The sequence below is a fragment of the Hemicordylus capensis genome, chromosome 6 (genome assembly GCF_027244095.1).
Source record: "Hemicordylus capensis ecotype Gifberg chromosome 6, rHemCap1.1.pri, whole genome shotgun sequence".
Classification (NCBI taxonomy): Eukaryota; Metazoa; Chordata; class Lepidosauria; order Squamata; family Cordylidae; genus Hemicordylus; species Hemicordylus capensis.
The window spans coordinates 87,822,056-87,836,074 of record NC_069662.1 but is presented as its reverse complement, the minus strand read 5'-3'; the positions used below and the strand labels follow the sequence as shown (position 1 = coordinate 87,836,074).

General features: G+C 42.9%; 1 protein-coding gene across 11 annotated transcripts in view; it reads left to right on the top strand.

Moving 5' to 3' along the window:
* Positions 1 to 12,317, top strand: part of LOC128332054 (mediator of RNA polymerase II transcription subunit 1-like) — a 41,316-nt gene extending 28,999 nt beyond the window's left edge. For 9 of the 11 annotated variants that reach the window (XM_053266292.1, XM_053266285.1, XM_053266282.1 and 6 more), the window contains 5 exons: positions 951 to 1,060; positions 2,166 to 2,361; positions 4,851 to 4,967; positions 7,669 to 7,777; positions 11,056 to 12,317. In XM_053266292.1, coding sequence (XP_053122267.1) covers positions 951 to 1,060; positions 2,166 to 2,361; positions 4,851 to 4,967; positions 7,669 to 7,777; positions 11,056 to 11,476 — 953 coding nt within the window. In that variant the 3' untranslated portion in view covers positions 11,477 to 12,317. The remainder of the gene's footprint in view (positions 1 to 950; positions 1,061 to 2,165; positions 2,362 to 4,850; positions 4,968 to 7,668; positions 7,778 to 11,055) is intronic. The other 2 variants (XM_053266283.1, XM_053266287.1) reach the window with 2 other exon arrangements.
* The last annotated feature ends 1,702 nt before the right edge of the window (positions 12,318 to 14,019 follow it).

Here is a 14,019-nt window from a genome sequence, read left to right as displayed (position 1 = left end):
CAGGACTTGATTTAAATCTAATAGGAATTCTTGATTTAAAACAAGTATGTATTGTGTTGGGTAAGCCACTTAGTATTTGTTTTTCCATCTGTAAAATTGGGTAATTGGCCTTGTATTTATGACTAGCGGACTCCCTGTTAGTTTGATTACCTGGATTTGGGATTTTAGCCTGTCATGCCCCCTTCCTTGAAAGGATGGATGTCTAGAGGGCACTGTCTATTCTGCATCTGGTAGATTATGCTGCAGTGTTCAAAGAAGTGTTCCTTCTTTAGCCCTTAGCAGAAGGCTTGTTGCTGGGTGGCATTGACCAGGTTGCATCAGGGAGAGATGCATCCTCTTTTCCCTGGAGTGGCTCAGCCTTTGAGTCTGTAGATGACTTGCTTCTGTGGAAGAAAGGCAAATGTGAAGAGAGACATCCCTTGGGGAGCCTGCCGTGACCCTACTTCGGGTGGAGTTAAGAAATGGATCTCTGTGCCCTGCATACAGAGGCATTGCTTTATGAGTTAGTTGGTGCCTCCCAGGTAAGTATTCAAAGCTCCAACAGGACGAACCCACACACCATGCAGGAAACTAGTAGGAGGAACAGGAAGAAGAGGTTAAGTAAGTAGTGCCCAAATCCACGTTGTGGTACATAGCTGGAAGCTGAGAGTTGGATGGAGACCTAAGGAAGACAGAAGCAGGAGGAGATGGGCAGGTACATACTCTTCTGCTGCTTCTAGGCCACAAAAGACTTTCCAGTTGCTCTCAATCCTTTCCACACCAGTCCAAACAGCTGTGCATTCAGAAGAAAAAATGTTCTTGTTTAGCGGCACAGACCCATTAATTCGTTGATACATTCTGGCAAAAAAAGTCCCAATTTTCTTGGTATGTGGTGGTTTTGTCTCTTTTTGAATTCATTGCATCTTTAAGGTGTTAATTTGCTTGCACTAATTTTCAAACAATAATTTCAGGGATTCCAATGGATAAATTGAAGCCAGCCCCTCTACATGAGTTGATAGTTCAACATGCCCTTTCAGAAAAATGCAAGGATGACCTGACAATGAACAGTTCTTTCATCGTGGTAATGATAAGACTGGCAGTGAAGCAGCCACTGTACTATTTCAGTTCACTGGGAGAGGGGAGAGAGACAGAGTGTGTGTGTGTTGGAAAGCCATGTTGAATCATCTCAGTTTTCAGTCTTCCATATGGCACTTCCTTGCCATAATTGCAGTTCAATGCATAGCTCTGCCTTCTTGCCCGCCTCCATATAAGTGCTACTCCATTCAGTGGGACTTAAATATGCAAAACTATGGATGGAGTTGAAGTCCACATGATTTGAGACTAAATTAAATGAAGCTTTATGCTGTTCTCGCCACCCCAAATACTTTAACCTTTACAAATGCTTTTTACTGAGCTAAAACTTCTCACTCATGGCTCCAGCATTTTGTAGAATAATGCAATTAGGAAGAATGTAATGACATGATTGGGGAATTGGACATATTCTTAAGGCTGGCTACAGGGGTTGCACTCTGCTCCAGGGACCCACTTCTGCCAGAGAGCCCACCTAGCCAACTCCTGGAGCCTCCATGTCCACCTTTGTGTGGCAGAAGTGCACAACTCTCCACTGAGAGTCATTCTGCTACCACTTCCTGCCCTACCCATATGCAATCTTCCTCCAGTGGCCATTGTGGAGGGCCTCTAGAGAAAGTGCATTTGTAGATGCAGGAGAAGATGACAGAGCAATGTGCTCAGCCTAGCATCCCTCTGTTTTCATGTCTCCGGCACAGCCACTAAAGAAGCATCCTCTGCTGCTGATTTGCTATATAGTAAACTCAGAGGTGCACCTAGGTAATTTTGGAGCATGGACCTAAAAACCTTTGGAGTACACCCCCCCCCCCCAAATTAAGCCTCATCATGCTCCACTGGGTGACCACACCACCTGGGACAGACTAAAGAGGATTTGGAGGGCCCCATGGACTGTGGAGGCTCTGGACTTTGGCCCCAAAGTCCAGGGGTAAGAGTGCCTCTGGGTAAACTCATCCTCCCTCCCATTAAGCCCTGGCAAGCTTACGGGGCAACAACAGCAGTAGAAGCAGCAATCAAGGAAGACTGCAGATTCTGATTAAATGAAGGAGGCAATTATTGCCTTGTTCTTTCTTTGACTAAAACTTGTATTATTCATACAGTCTCTTCCAGATTGCCAAAAGCACAGCTATTTCATAGATAACACCTCCAAAAGATCTGACTTGACTGGAGCAATAGTTGGTCAACTTCCATTCCTGCACCCAAAATGTGTGCCTGACATGATTGAAATTCTCCGGCACCAAGCAGCATATAACACCCTCATTAGCAGCTGTACGTCTGCAAATATTGAACATGAAGGTATCTCTCTTCATACACCTCATTTTTGCAGAATTGTCTTCAGATGTGTTTCTACTAGTGATTAAGAGAAAAGAGCATATAAACCCTACTTATAACCATAGGGGCCTGTGTTTGTATGTCAGAAATGTTCACTTCTGCAGGCTAACTTGCAGTACAGCTAGAACTATCAGCTTTGACAACTGAGAGGAGAGGACTTGCTCATTTCTTCAACCCCTTGCTTTTTGTCACTCTCCTAAATGTATGCCTTAGGTTAGCATACTTAATTGTTATGAGTTGTGTCACTAGAATCTTACACTCTGAACCCACTCTTATATGTGAGTGGGTTCACACATAACGTGGAACTTGAGGTTCCTCCTAGCCTGAGATAGAGAGAGAACCTGAGATTTGCACTGCAGACAATCACATATCTTGGTTTGTTGGAAGTAGTCGAGCTGAGCTAGAGCCATGCCTCCTGCCTGGGCCACCCAGCAAGGCCCTGGATGCTCTTCCAGCCTGCCCCACACTGCTTCACAGCAATTGATTCCAATGGCAAAGGGGGCTGGGCTTGTCTGGAACAAGGAGGTTCATGAAGAGTAGGTTCAGACATAACACACCTGAGGTGGAACCATACCTACTTAGTCAAGCTAACTTCAAATCTTAGTTACAGAAGTTAGTTGACATTTCCATCTGAACCCGAGGCTCCCGCCTTGGCAGGGATTCAACTGGTCAAAGACAGGTCAGTTACCATCTTTATGTGAACCCACCCTTTATGAATGTATACTGTAGCCTTGTAGAGCAGTGGAAGATGTACCAGAAGATTGTTGGATGACTTGCAGTAGGTTGGCAAGGGTTTCTGACTCCCTTTTGTTTTAACAATAAGCAACAACAGCAAAGGCTACTTTCCCTCTGCTAAATGTGTTGGAATATTTTATATACCACTTTTCAGCGAAAGGTTCTTACAGCTGTTTATGTATAAGAGGATTTATTGTCCCAAAGCACCCATCACTTAAAAGGCACAAGGGAGACACCAGCAACAGTCACTGGGAAAGATATTATTCTGTGTTGAATAAGGATACTTGCTCTCCCCTTGCTAAATATGAGATACACCATTTGAAAAGGAGCCTTTGTCCAGTCAGCAGGGGTTAAATTAGGCTATTAAATTATTTTAATCTGTCGGATCTCAAATGTAACAGCACTTAGATCATCCCAGTGTATGACTCATGGGTTGCAGCGGGTAACTGGCTTCAACCCAAACCCACCATTTTGGATCTGGCTGTCCTCCTTCCTCCCCCTGCCCCACAAGCCACTATTTTTCACCTAATTTTGGTTGACAGACCCAAAGAATTCTAGTTTAAAAAACAACCACCCGCAAACCAAAACCCTTCCCACAGCATCTGTCTCCTCTATATCTCTATAAAAATAAATATAACAAAAGAACTTTCCCACTCTGGGGCATGCTGTTGGTTATTCATTTCCACGTGTGAGTCTAAACTGCCTTTGCACCTCTGTTCTTCCTACATGTGTTTTTCTGAATAATGTATTGCAGAATATGTTAAAAAAAAAAAAATCAAGGACACTCTTAAGTCAATGTGGACTTCACACTTACATTAGAGAGTAGAGTCTGCTCACTGTCCTCTCCCAGCCTAAATAAAATAAGTGGGATCCAAAGCACTGACTGCAAGGTTGCAGCCACATGTGCACAAGGACTTTTCAGGCTTCCCATCCACACAGCACCCCTTCCATCTCCCAAAAGCCATTCACGAGAGTCTTGTGCACCAGAAGCTCCTCAGTCAACACAACCAAATTTGGCTGCAGGTGGTAGTGGAGGAGAATTGGTGAAGTCCCATGTGTGTATAGAAGTGCTTTAGGTGTATACAGTGGTCCCTCTACTTACGAAATTAATCCGTTCCGAATGCACATTTGTAAGTCGAAAAGTTCGTAAGTCGAAAAGCGGTTTCCCATAGGAATGCACTGGGAACAGATTAATGCGTTCCGGAGCCTAGAAAAAAGACCCAGACCCCCAGTAAGGCTTGCAAACTGCACAGGAACATTTCTTTTCAAGAATAAACAGGCAGTAAACAGGCAGGCAAGTCGAGGAAACCCCATCTAAAAATTTGTAAGTCGAGGAAACCCCATCTAAAAATTTGTAAGTCGAGGAAACCGCATCTAAAACCGGATCTAAAACTGCCATTTGTAACTCGAAAAATACTTATGTCGAGTAGTTTGTAAGTCGAGGGACCACTGTACATGGAATGGTTTGGCTGGGATCCAGAGTTGACTCCTTAAACTTTGTTGCTTTGGGATGAAGAAACCCTAAAGAGGCATTTAGGGAATATATTTAACTGGAAGTTTTCTGCAACTAAAACTGTTCTTAGTATCATACAATACAGACTCTGAGTAGCTGGCTCCCTTGGGATTTCTCCTACTTTGATTAGTAGTGACACTTCAGAATTGTTAACTTTGTAGCAGTTTGGTTAAATCCTAATCACAAAATATTTATTTCCTTCCAGATTCATCAGAGCTACTTTATTTTGAAGTGTCTCAACAAAAATTTGGCAGCTTTTCAATTACATTCAAGCATCCTTTGGAGGAAAACTTGGCCTGTGGTATGTCGAGAGAGGAAAATGGTATAGTGGTAGCGTAATTAAAGAATATAGATGCATAGAGACCAAAAACCAATGTCACCAGTGAATCCACTGTGGTCACACACATTAGGGATGTGCACAAAACCGGTTTGCCTGGTTCGGTTTGAGTTCAAACAGGGATGGGGAGGTTTGGTTTTGGTTTTGCTTGAATCGCCCCGGTTCGGTTTGAATTTGAACCGGTTTGAACTGGTTCATTTGAGATCTGACAGATTAAAATATTTTAATAGCCTAATTTAACCCCTGCTGACTGGACAAAGGCTCCTTTTCAAATGGTGTATCTCATATTTAGGAAGAGGAAGCAAGTATCCTTATTCATCATGGTTTGAACCTCCCAAAGTGGGTGGGGTGGTAATATGAGATGTTGAATGGCAAACCATGAATCCACTCATTTGCTACCAGGGAATCTACACTCGGAGCACCTCAGAAACAACAAAACCCTGTGCCCCATGGGTTAGCAATCCATGGGGGTGGTTGGCACCCTCTGTGCACTACACCACAACTTGCTCTGGGCCACTCCAGAACCCACCAAGTGCAGTTATGGGGCTGCTGAGCACTCCGTTATCCCCTATGGAGAAAAACCAAAGACGCGTAAACTCCAAAAATCACATAAAAACCAGCCCTTTGCCCAATTCCTTTGAAATAATTGTGGTAGCTTCCCTGCCCCCCTTGGGCACTACCATCCACCATACTCCTTTCTAGGCCACCCCTTTCCCCCCGACAGGAAGTGATACACTTCCTGAAACCTCCATTATTCCCTATGGGAAATACAAAAATAATTTTAAAATTCACCAATAGTCGGAGGAGTGTCTGATTGCCTTGGGGTTTGGTGGGTGGTAGGCATCCCTGGGTGCCTACCACCCACCTCACATTTGTGCCCCTAGGTGCTCCACATAGGGGATAATGGGCTGGTTCGAGTCCCATTATACCCTATGAGAAAAATTGTTTTAAAAAATTGTATGACTGTCCGATTGCTTTGGGGGGTTGGGTGGTAGGCACCCATGGGTGCCAACTACCACTCTACCCACTTTGGGAGGTTCGAACCAGTTCAAATTGGACCCCCCCAGTTCAGTTCGAATTCGAACCAGCAGCTCGAACCTAATGGCTGGTTTGATTAGAATTTGAACCATCAAACCAAAGTGGTTCGAATTCAAACCAGTTTTGCACATCCCTAACACACATGATCTCCTTGTCTGGACTAGGCAGTGGGGAACATGTTTTTCTAGTTCGAGGTAGTCTTTCACAGCACAGACTTGATATGAGCAAGCCAGCCAGTTGCAAAGCTACCTTCTGTGCCACATCCCAGAGATGGTCTGTGTAGGGTGCTGATTGGCTGCTCCTTGTACCCTCCCTTCATATGTTGCATGGAAAGGAAAAGAAGTTCATGTGTCCTTGGCCTCCATTGCATGTCTGAAAAGAGCCCTAATGCATACAACTGTATGTATCCACATGGACAGAACCTTAGCTCTCTTAGGGTTTCTGATCAGATGGAGCTCTGCACATCTATAGTTGTGTACATGGGGACTCTTTAGAGTCTATTGTGGATATGTTGAAGCCAGGCACATGAAAACTATCTTCCAGTCTTCCATGCTCATAATGTCTGGAAAGTGTGTAAAGGACTTACATCTCTCAAAAAGCTGCTACTTCCTCCTTTCTTATCAGAGCAGGTCTTAAAGTGAAGCTTTTGAGCCAGAAAATGGTCTGGGATTAATTATAATTAGAGATTTAGAGCTGATCACACCTTATTCAGTTTACTACTACAAAAGCTGGTCATCTTAGGTCATCCTTTGAGTATTATTATTATTATTATTATTATTATTATATCACCACAGAACTACTACAGTGGCTCAAACCTGTCTTTATGTCTGTCCATTCATTCGTTCATTCATTCATTTATTCGTTCAATTTCTATACTGCCCTTCAAAAATGGCTCAGGGTGGTTTATACAGAGAAATAATGAAATAAATAGATAAATAAAAAAATAAAATGGATCCCTGTTCTCAAAGGGCTCACATTCTAAAAAGAAACATAAGACACACACCAGCAACAGTCACTGGAAGTACTGTGCTGGGGGTGGACAGGGCCAGCTACTCTCCTCCTGCTAAATATAGAGAATCACCTCGTTAAAAGGTGCCTCTTTGCCAAGTTAGCAGGGGTATTCCTGATACATTATAGTAAGCTCTAATAGGATTGCAAGAAACTGAAGAAGAATTTGCCTCATATTAACTTGTTATATGAATGAGAGTTGTTCTGTGCTTCACAAGACTTGCACATCTTTTGGACCAGGTTAACTTCAAAGCCTTGGAACTGTTTCAATACCATTACTTAAATGCTTGATAAATGTGTATACTAGCTCAATTGGAAAGCATTGTCTGAAGTCATATCAGATGATATGGAATTTTGGTTTGTAGTGGGTGATCTGCAATGGCTCACTTTCACATACCTGTTGCTTGATGCTCCTTTCAAGAAGAGATAAGCATGTGTGTGTGAAATGTCCTCCCTTATGTGTCAGTGCTTTTCTGGAAAGTAAAGACATGTCAGAAGAGATAGCCAGAAAAAACTGGTTCTTCTCAATGTGCGCATAAGGACTGAATGGAGTTAGTGGCTTAATTGCTTTTACTGTAAATTGTTCTCACTATTAGAAAATACAGTTGTTGCAGCATTCATTTTTGTCTTTTCTATTCAGTGGTAATCAATGTCTTGAGCTCAAGGGAAGTTGGGTGTACTCTTCATACAGTTTCTGACGATGGGGCCTTAAACTGCAGCAATGATTTCCTCACAAAAGTTCTGAAGAGGTAGGTGGCACTTCAATACTACTAGAATGCATCCACGCAAGTATCGGAGGAAACCTTTCTTCAGTATTTTAATAGAAACAATGGGGGGAAATGCACATTGTCTTTAAACTTTGTAACTACTTTCTATTCCCTGCTTAGAATATCTTGGGGCCATAACTACAAGGCAAACTTCTATCGGCTTTTATACTAGTATAATTTGTGAAAGGTAAAGAAGACTGCTAAGCAGTGTAGTTAGTAAGTTGCTGAGAATTCTGTTGGAGTGCCTCCTGTAATACAACTACAGTTTGGTCAGGAAAGGGAATGATTCTTAAACCAGTTTAAATCTGTAATGTAGTCCAAACTCTTGCATTTCCAGAGGATATGAACAGACAACTGGATTAGGTGTAATCTATTCAAACATCTAGATCTAACTGTGAACATAGAGACAACACTGAGTGGAAAGAACTAGTCACACACTATAGGAACAGCTGCCAACTTTCTGTTCTCTGAAAGTTGTAGCAAATGAGAACTTGCCACTCAATTGTTATCCTTAAGTTTCAGCAAGAGGAAAAGTCTGCATTACAGATATGTTACTATCTTGGAAAGCATACGTCCCCATAGCTTGGAGGGTTTTTCTTAATTTGGTCATCTTCCACTTTCAGAACATATTAAAACAGATTTTCTAATGATTTATTCTAGAGCAATACAATTGGATCCTAATTTGCCATTCTATGAACCAAAACCCTTTGGTTTCTGGAAGGAGTTATTTATTCAAGCAAAACTCTCAGTGAATGAAAGGGGATTCTGTTCATTGAGTAGTAAATTAGGATCCATCTCTTTGTTATGCAGAGGAAATTCAGGAACATGAATTAAATTTGTAGCATACTGATTCAGTAGCATCATGGTATTGAGGCAGCACATGCAGAATGAGAATAGAGCCCTAGGTCCTGTTCGTCATCTGAATATCATCATCAGGAGTAACCGCCCTGAGCCATTTTTGGAAGGGTGGTATATAAATCATAATCGGCACAGAGTTCACACCTCTTAAAAGACCATGGTCACCTTTAGCACTGAGCCTAAAGGTTTTCCCACCTTTTATGGGATGGAACCTAGAAAATCCCTATAAAAAGAGTCACCCCCAGGTTGCTGGATATCTCTGTTCTTAGTTTGATCACTCTGAGCATGGTTGGGAGTAGCTCTGGGAGTAGCGAGGCCTGCTGCTGTTGTGGGGATTTGGCAGTGCAAGTTGCCAAATAACTACTCCAGAGGATCCTTCCACCAGAATACTTGAACCTATGTTCATCCCTTCCAGGGCCAGACTGGGGGCACTGAGAGGGTGGTGGAATGTATGTGGGGAGGGTGCCAGGTTTTGAGCAGTACAAGTAATTAAGGGTGGGAGTCGGGGCACAGGGTACCCCATGGATGGAGCGCACCGGGCATATGCCCTGTTTCCCTGTGGGCCAGTCCGAGCCTGATTTCCTTCTCCTGAGCTGAAATCACTAGGCAGCCGAATCTCACGTTGGAGCACCAGACTGCAGGATCCAGAACTGCTACCAAGTCACTAGCTTTGAGCACAACTTGCATGGCACACTTGTTCTGTCCTATCAGGCTTCCATGAGATTAGTTTTGTGTTTTGACTGTCTGAAGGTTCCAACACTCTCTAAGTGGAAAACTCAGAGAGATTCCTGGGTGGAACTTCCAGATAGCAGCCTCTGAGTCTCTCCCAAAGCAGGCTTGCCCCAAGCTAACCCCTTGTGCCTGACTGCCTGGGAACCTCGGCATTCCCCTAGATTGCTGTGGGCTCATATAGAAGCAGAGTCTTGGGTGCTGCTTCTGCTCCCCTGCTGCTTATCCCTGCTCTCCACCAGGAAGACCTGAGGAGGGATCCCAGCTCTCCCCACCCCCACCCCCCCAATTGGGAGGCACTCCTTTGGCAATAAGAACATCCCAACTGGATCAGGCCCAAGGCCCATCTAGTCCAGCATCCTGCTTCACACAGTGGCCCACCAGATCCCTCTGGGAAGCCCACAGGCAAGAGCTGAGGGCATGCCCTCTTTCCTACTGCTATTCCCTTGCAATTAGTATTTAGACATCTTGCCTCCTGAGGCTGGATGTGACTTACAGCCCTCAGACTAGTAGCCATAGGTAGACCTGTCCTCCATGAATTTATCTAAATCCCTCTTAAAGCCATACAGGCAGTTGGCTGTCACCACATAAGCTCATAGGAAGCTGCCATATCCTGAGTCAGACCATTGCTCTATCTAGCTCAGTATTGTCTTCACAGACTGGCAGCGGCTCCTCCAAGGTTGCAGGCAGGAATCTCTCTCAGCCCTATCTTGGAGAAGCCAGGGAGGGAACTTGAAACCTTCTGCTCTTCCCAGGGTGGCTTCATCCCCTGAAGGGAATATCTTGCAGTGCTCACACTTCTAGTCTCCCTTTCATATGCAACCAGGTCAGACCCTGCTTAGCTAAGGGGACAAGTCATGCTTGCTACAAGACCAGCTCTCCACATCTTGTGGCAGAGAATGCCATAGGTTGATTATACATTGTGTAAAAAAGTACTTGCTTTTGTCAGTCCTACATTTCTTGGCAGTTTCATGGGATGACTCTGCATTGCACATGAGTCAGCAGATTGAGGTAATGAAACCTTCTCTCCTCTTCCAAATCGGTGCTTTCTCTCTCTCTCTCCCTTTTGTCTGTATAACTGCCACTCCTGCCTCCGTCATATATTGTCCACACTACCATCACTCCTCTTCTGTTGTATTCTTTGTAGCCAAATACTTACATTGTATCAAACTTTGTTCCCCCCCCCCCGCAAAAGCCTTGTCTACAAGTCTGTAGCTCCTCCAAGACCATTGACATTTGCTTGTGTCCAGACTGCAGTCCTCAACTATGAATACCTGCAAGACTATTTTAGTGCTAATTCCAACAGCATATTTATATACTGCTTTTAAACTAAAGCTTCCAAAGCAGTTTACACAGAGAAATAAATAAGATGGATCCCTGTCACAATCTAAAAAGAAACATAAGGCAGATTCCCAGCAACAGTCACTGGAGGTACTGTGCTGTGGGTGGATAGGGCTAGTTATCCATCCTGCTAAATAAAGAGAATCAGCATGCAAAAAGGTGCCTCTTTGCCCAGTTAGCAGAGGGCAAAGCATTCCAACTAGCATTAGTTAATATTCCAACTAGAGCAAAAGCATAGATACAGATGTAGTAGTTAACATGTGTTTGAGCAAGTGTGGTAATGGCAAACTAATTTCTTGATTTTAATGTTTGCTTCTCTCTCACATACACAGATGCATGTCTGTCCCAGTTCTCATGCGGGCAATTTTCAAGAAACTGACCCAACAAAAAGTTGATGAAGCTATGCAGAGCTCAGAAGGAACCTCTGAACAAAAACCCAAAGGGACCTATCAGTCGAAAGTATCTGATAGCAGTGGGAATGGCTTGCAAAGTGCTGGAGCAAGTAACTGCACTGAAGAGAGCCTCTCTGAGACAAGCAGGCAGGCTTCATTTTGTAACAGTATGGAGGAAAATGGCTCTGTGGAACCTTTGGATGATAGCATGGAGGAAAATATTTCCTCAGCTAGCTTGCAGCTATCCAGTGATACTGTAGAAGAAACCACTTCAGTTAGCTTAGACACTTCATCAGAGGATAATCATCCCATAGATGACGTTCAGGCTTCTGTTAAAAACACAGAAATCTTGTGTGAATGATATGCAAGTCTCAGTATCAAAATAATTTACTTCCTGTAGTATGTAATACTCAGTGGATTGTTGATACGTTACACAAGTTAGCCAAACTCTTTAGCACAAATTCCTGAAACATGGTTTTTTCTCCTTAAGAACCAGAGAAGTAACTCTGTATACAGGTTTGACAAGTCAGAATGCAAATAAGAGTGTCTGGCACAAACTGTCCTGTTAAACTGGTATGAGGGTACTGTCCAGAGCAATTGCAGTCTTTTGGAAGCACTGTTCAAAACCAGTGGTGCTAAAACTTGATTTCAATAGGACAAAATTCATCTTATGTACCTGTAGTCAAACTTTGTGTGTTCTGCTCTACTAGTATAAAACCTCAGCTACATAATGTCCAGATGTGACACTGTGGCTTCATAAAACAGGATGTAAGTAGCTTGATTACAGAAGACTCTGCATTTAAGGTAACTTTTCAAATAGTTTTGACAACTCTTAATGTCGTCAAATGATGATTTTCAGCTTCAATTGAAAAAAAAAATTTTTTTGTCTCTACGTAAGCTGGGTCACATAACTAGTAGTGAAAATACAAGATTCACTTGTGTTCTTACCCAAACCTACTTATTTTGCCTTCAACCTTAACTTGGGCAGGGGGTGGGGAGAGACTATCTATGCTCCCCTTCTAAAATAGTGCACAGCGTATATTCATCTTGTTCTACCTGTAAAATAGACTGTTAATATGTTTACATATTTGTACAGGGGGTGCTGATTTGTAAAGGGCCCTGGTCTGAACTGTGTAAAGTAAATGATAGTGGTTTTACAGAACCAAAAAAGCAACAAGGTATTAAATCGCCTTACTACTGAATTAGTCTTCCTTGGCTACCCAAAACCCTCTATGCAAAGATGGCATGGACTAGATGCACACAAAGTACATGCCTTGCTGTTAAGCTATGGGCAGAAATAAGCTGCTGAATTAAACTACTTTTCAAAGCATGAGGACCATACGTAGATAAGAACTGTATCAAAGTGTACAGCCTTGAGTGAGGTGTCTAGTTACTTAACACCCAACCAGGATAACTTCTCAAGCAGATACAGTTAAATACTTCAGCTGAGTTATGACATTACAAGCCATAGCTGTCTATCACCAAAACAAGATAGAAGGCATTATTTGTACTCCATTTGCATTTGACTGTTGAAATAGAGGTGATGTCTACACTACAGCATAGCTTCTGGTTCAATCCTATACAACATCCAGACCACAGTGCCTTTTCTGCTGGCCCTTAAGTAGGAAAATCCTGCAGCAAGAGGAGCCATGAAGAATCCTTGGCCTGTCCTGCTGTTGAGCAGCAGCGGCTCAATGCAGCTGGCTGACTGAGATCAGTTGCCCTCCATCCCTGGGCTGCGGCCCACTGACACCATCCTTCTTTCCCCTCACCTCCAAGTCTCTGCTCCCTTACTCTCATTAATTTTAAGTAAGGGATTTAAGTAACAAATGTGCTAAAAATTGGCCAAGTTATAATTGGTCCCAGCCCACTGGGGCATTTGGGTTATGCAACCCTGTTCTTGATACACATGCTTCTATATTTTCACAAAGGTAAAGAGTCCTGGGAAGCAACCCCTAAAATGAACTGCGTAACTTCATTCTGCAACCCTTAAACAGGATCCTAACTTCCCATTTGCCATCCTTCGTTTAGATACACCTGAAAGTCTCTTGGTTGCACCCGAAGTAGTACAGAACTCAAACTTCTAGAAAGCAAAGTCTGTGCCAGAAGCTTCCAAAAGAGTGAGTGTAGGGTGGATAACGAAAGTCTTAACCAGAGAAAACTGCAATATGTGCAGAATTAAGTTTACAAGTGAAGAAATACTTCCCGAACACAGACCTTCCAATTAAATTGTAGTCTTAGCCTACTAACTGCCACAACAACTGGATGCAGTAGTTTTCCATGCTCTCATCAAATGCATCATGAAGGATTTGATTTGCTAAAAAAGGTTAAACACAGGAGGGACAAAGATTCAATCATTGTCAGGGATTGAGCCCACCCAGCAGAATTATGCTAAGCAAGCCAGTGTTTAGGTTCCAGAGTATATACAGCTCAGTTTGACTCATTCAAGCTCTTTTAGGGTAGAACTGTAAAACTGCTCTTCAAACCATATTGTGTATAGGATATTTATCCTATACAGTTCAGAATCTATCCACCTTTCTAAAAATTGCTTCAGTATCACCAGGGCATTTTTCACACAGCAGGCTTTACCATGAGTTTACTATGAGTTCAAAGTGGAATTTTTTAGCCTGAATATAAATCAGGCTACACTACAATTGGGGAGCACTTCACACATGATTTGGGTTTTTCATTGCATTAACATGCAATGAAAAACCCAAATCATGTGTGAAGTGCTCCCCAATGGCTCGCAAGTACTTCGGGGTAAATCTGGCTGATATGTGAACACACATCTCCTCCATTCCAGAGGAGATGTAACCTAAACAACCTGTGTGGAAAACACCCAGGGTGTTAGGTTCTTTGAGTTAGGACATAGCATTTTTTCTAGTATAGTTACAACTTAATTTT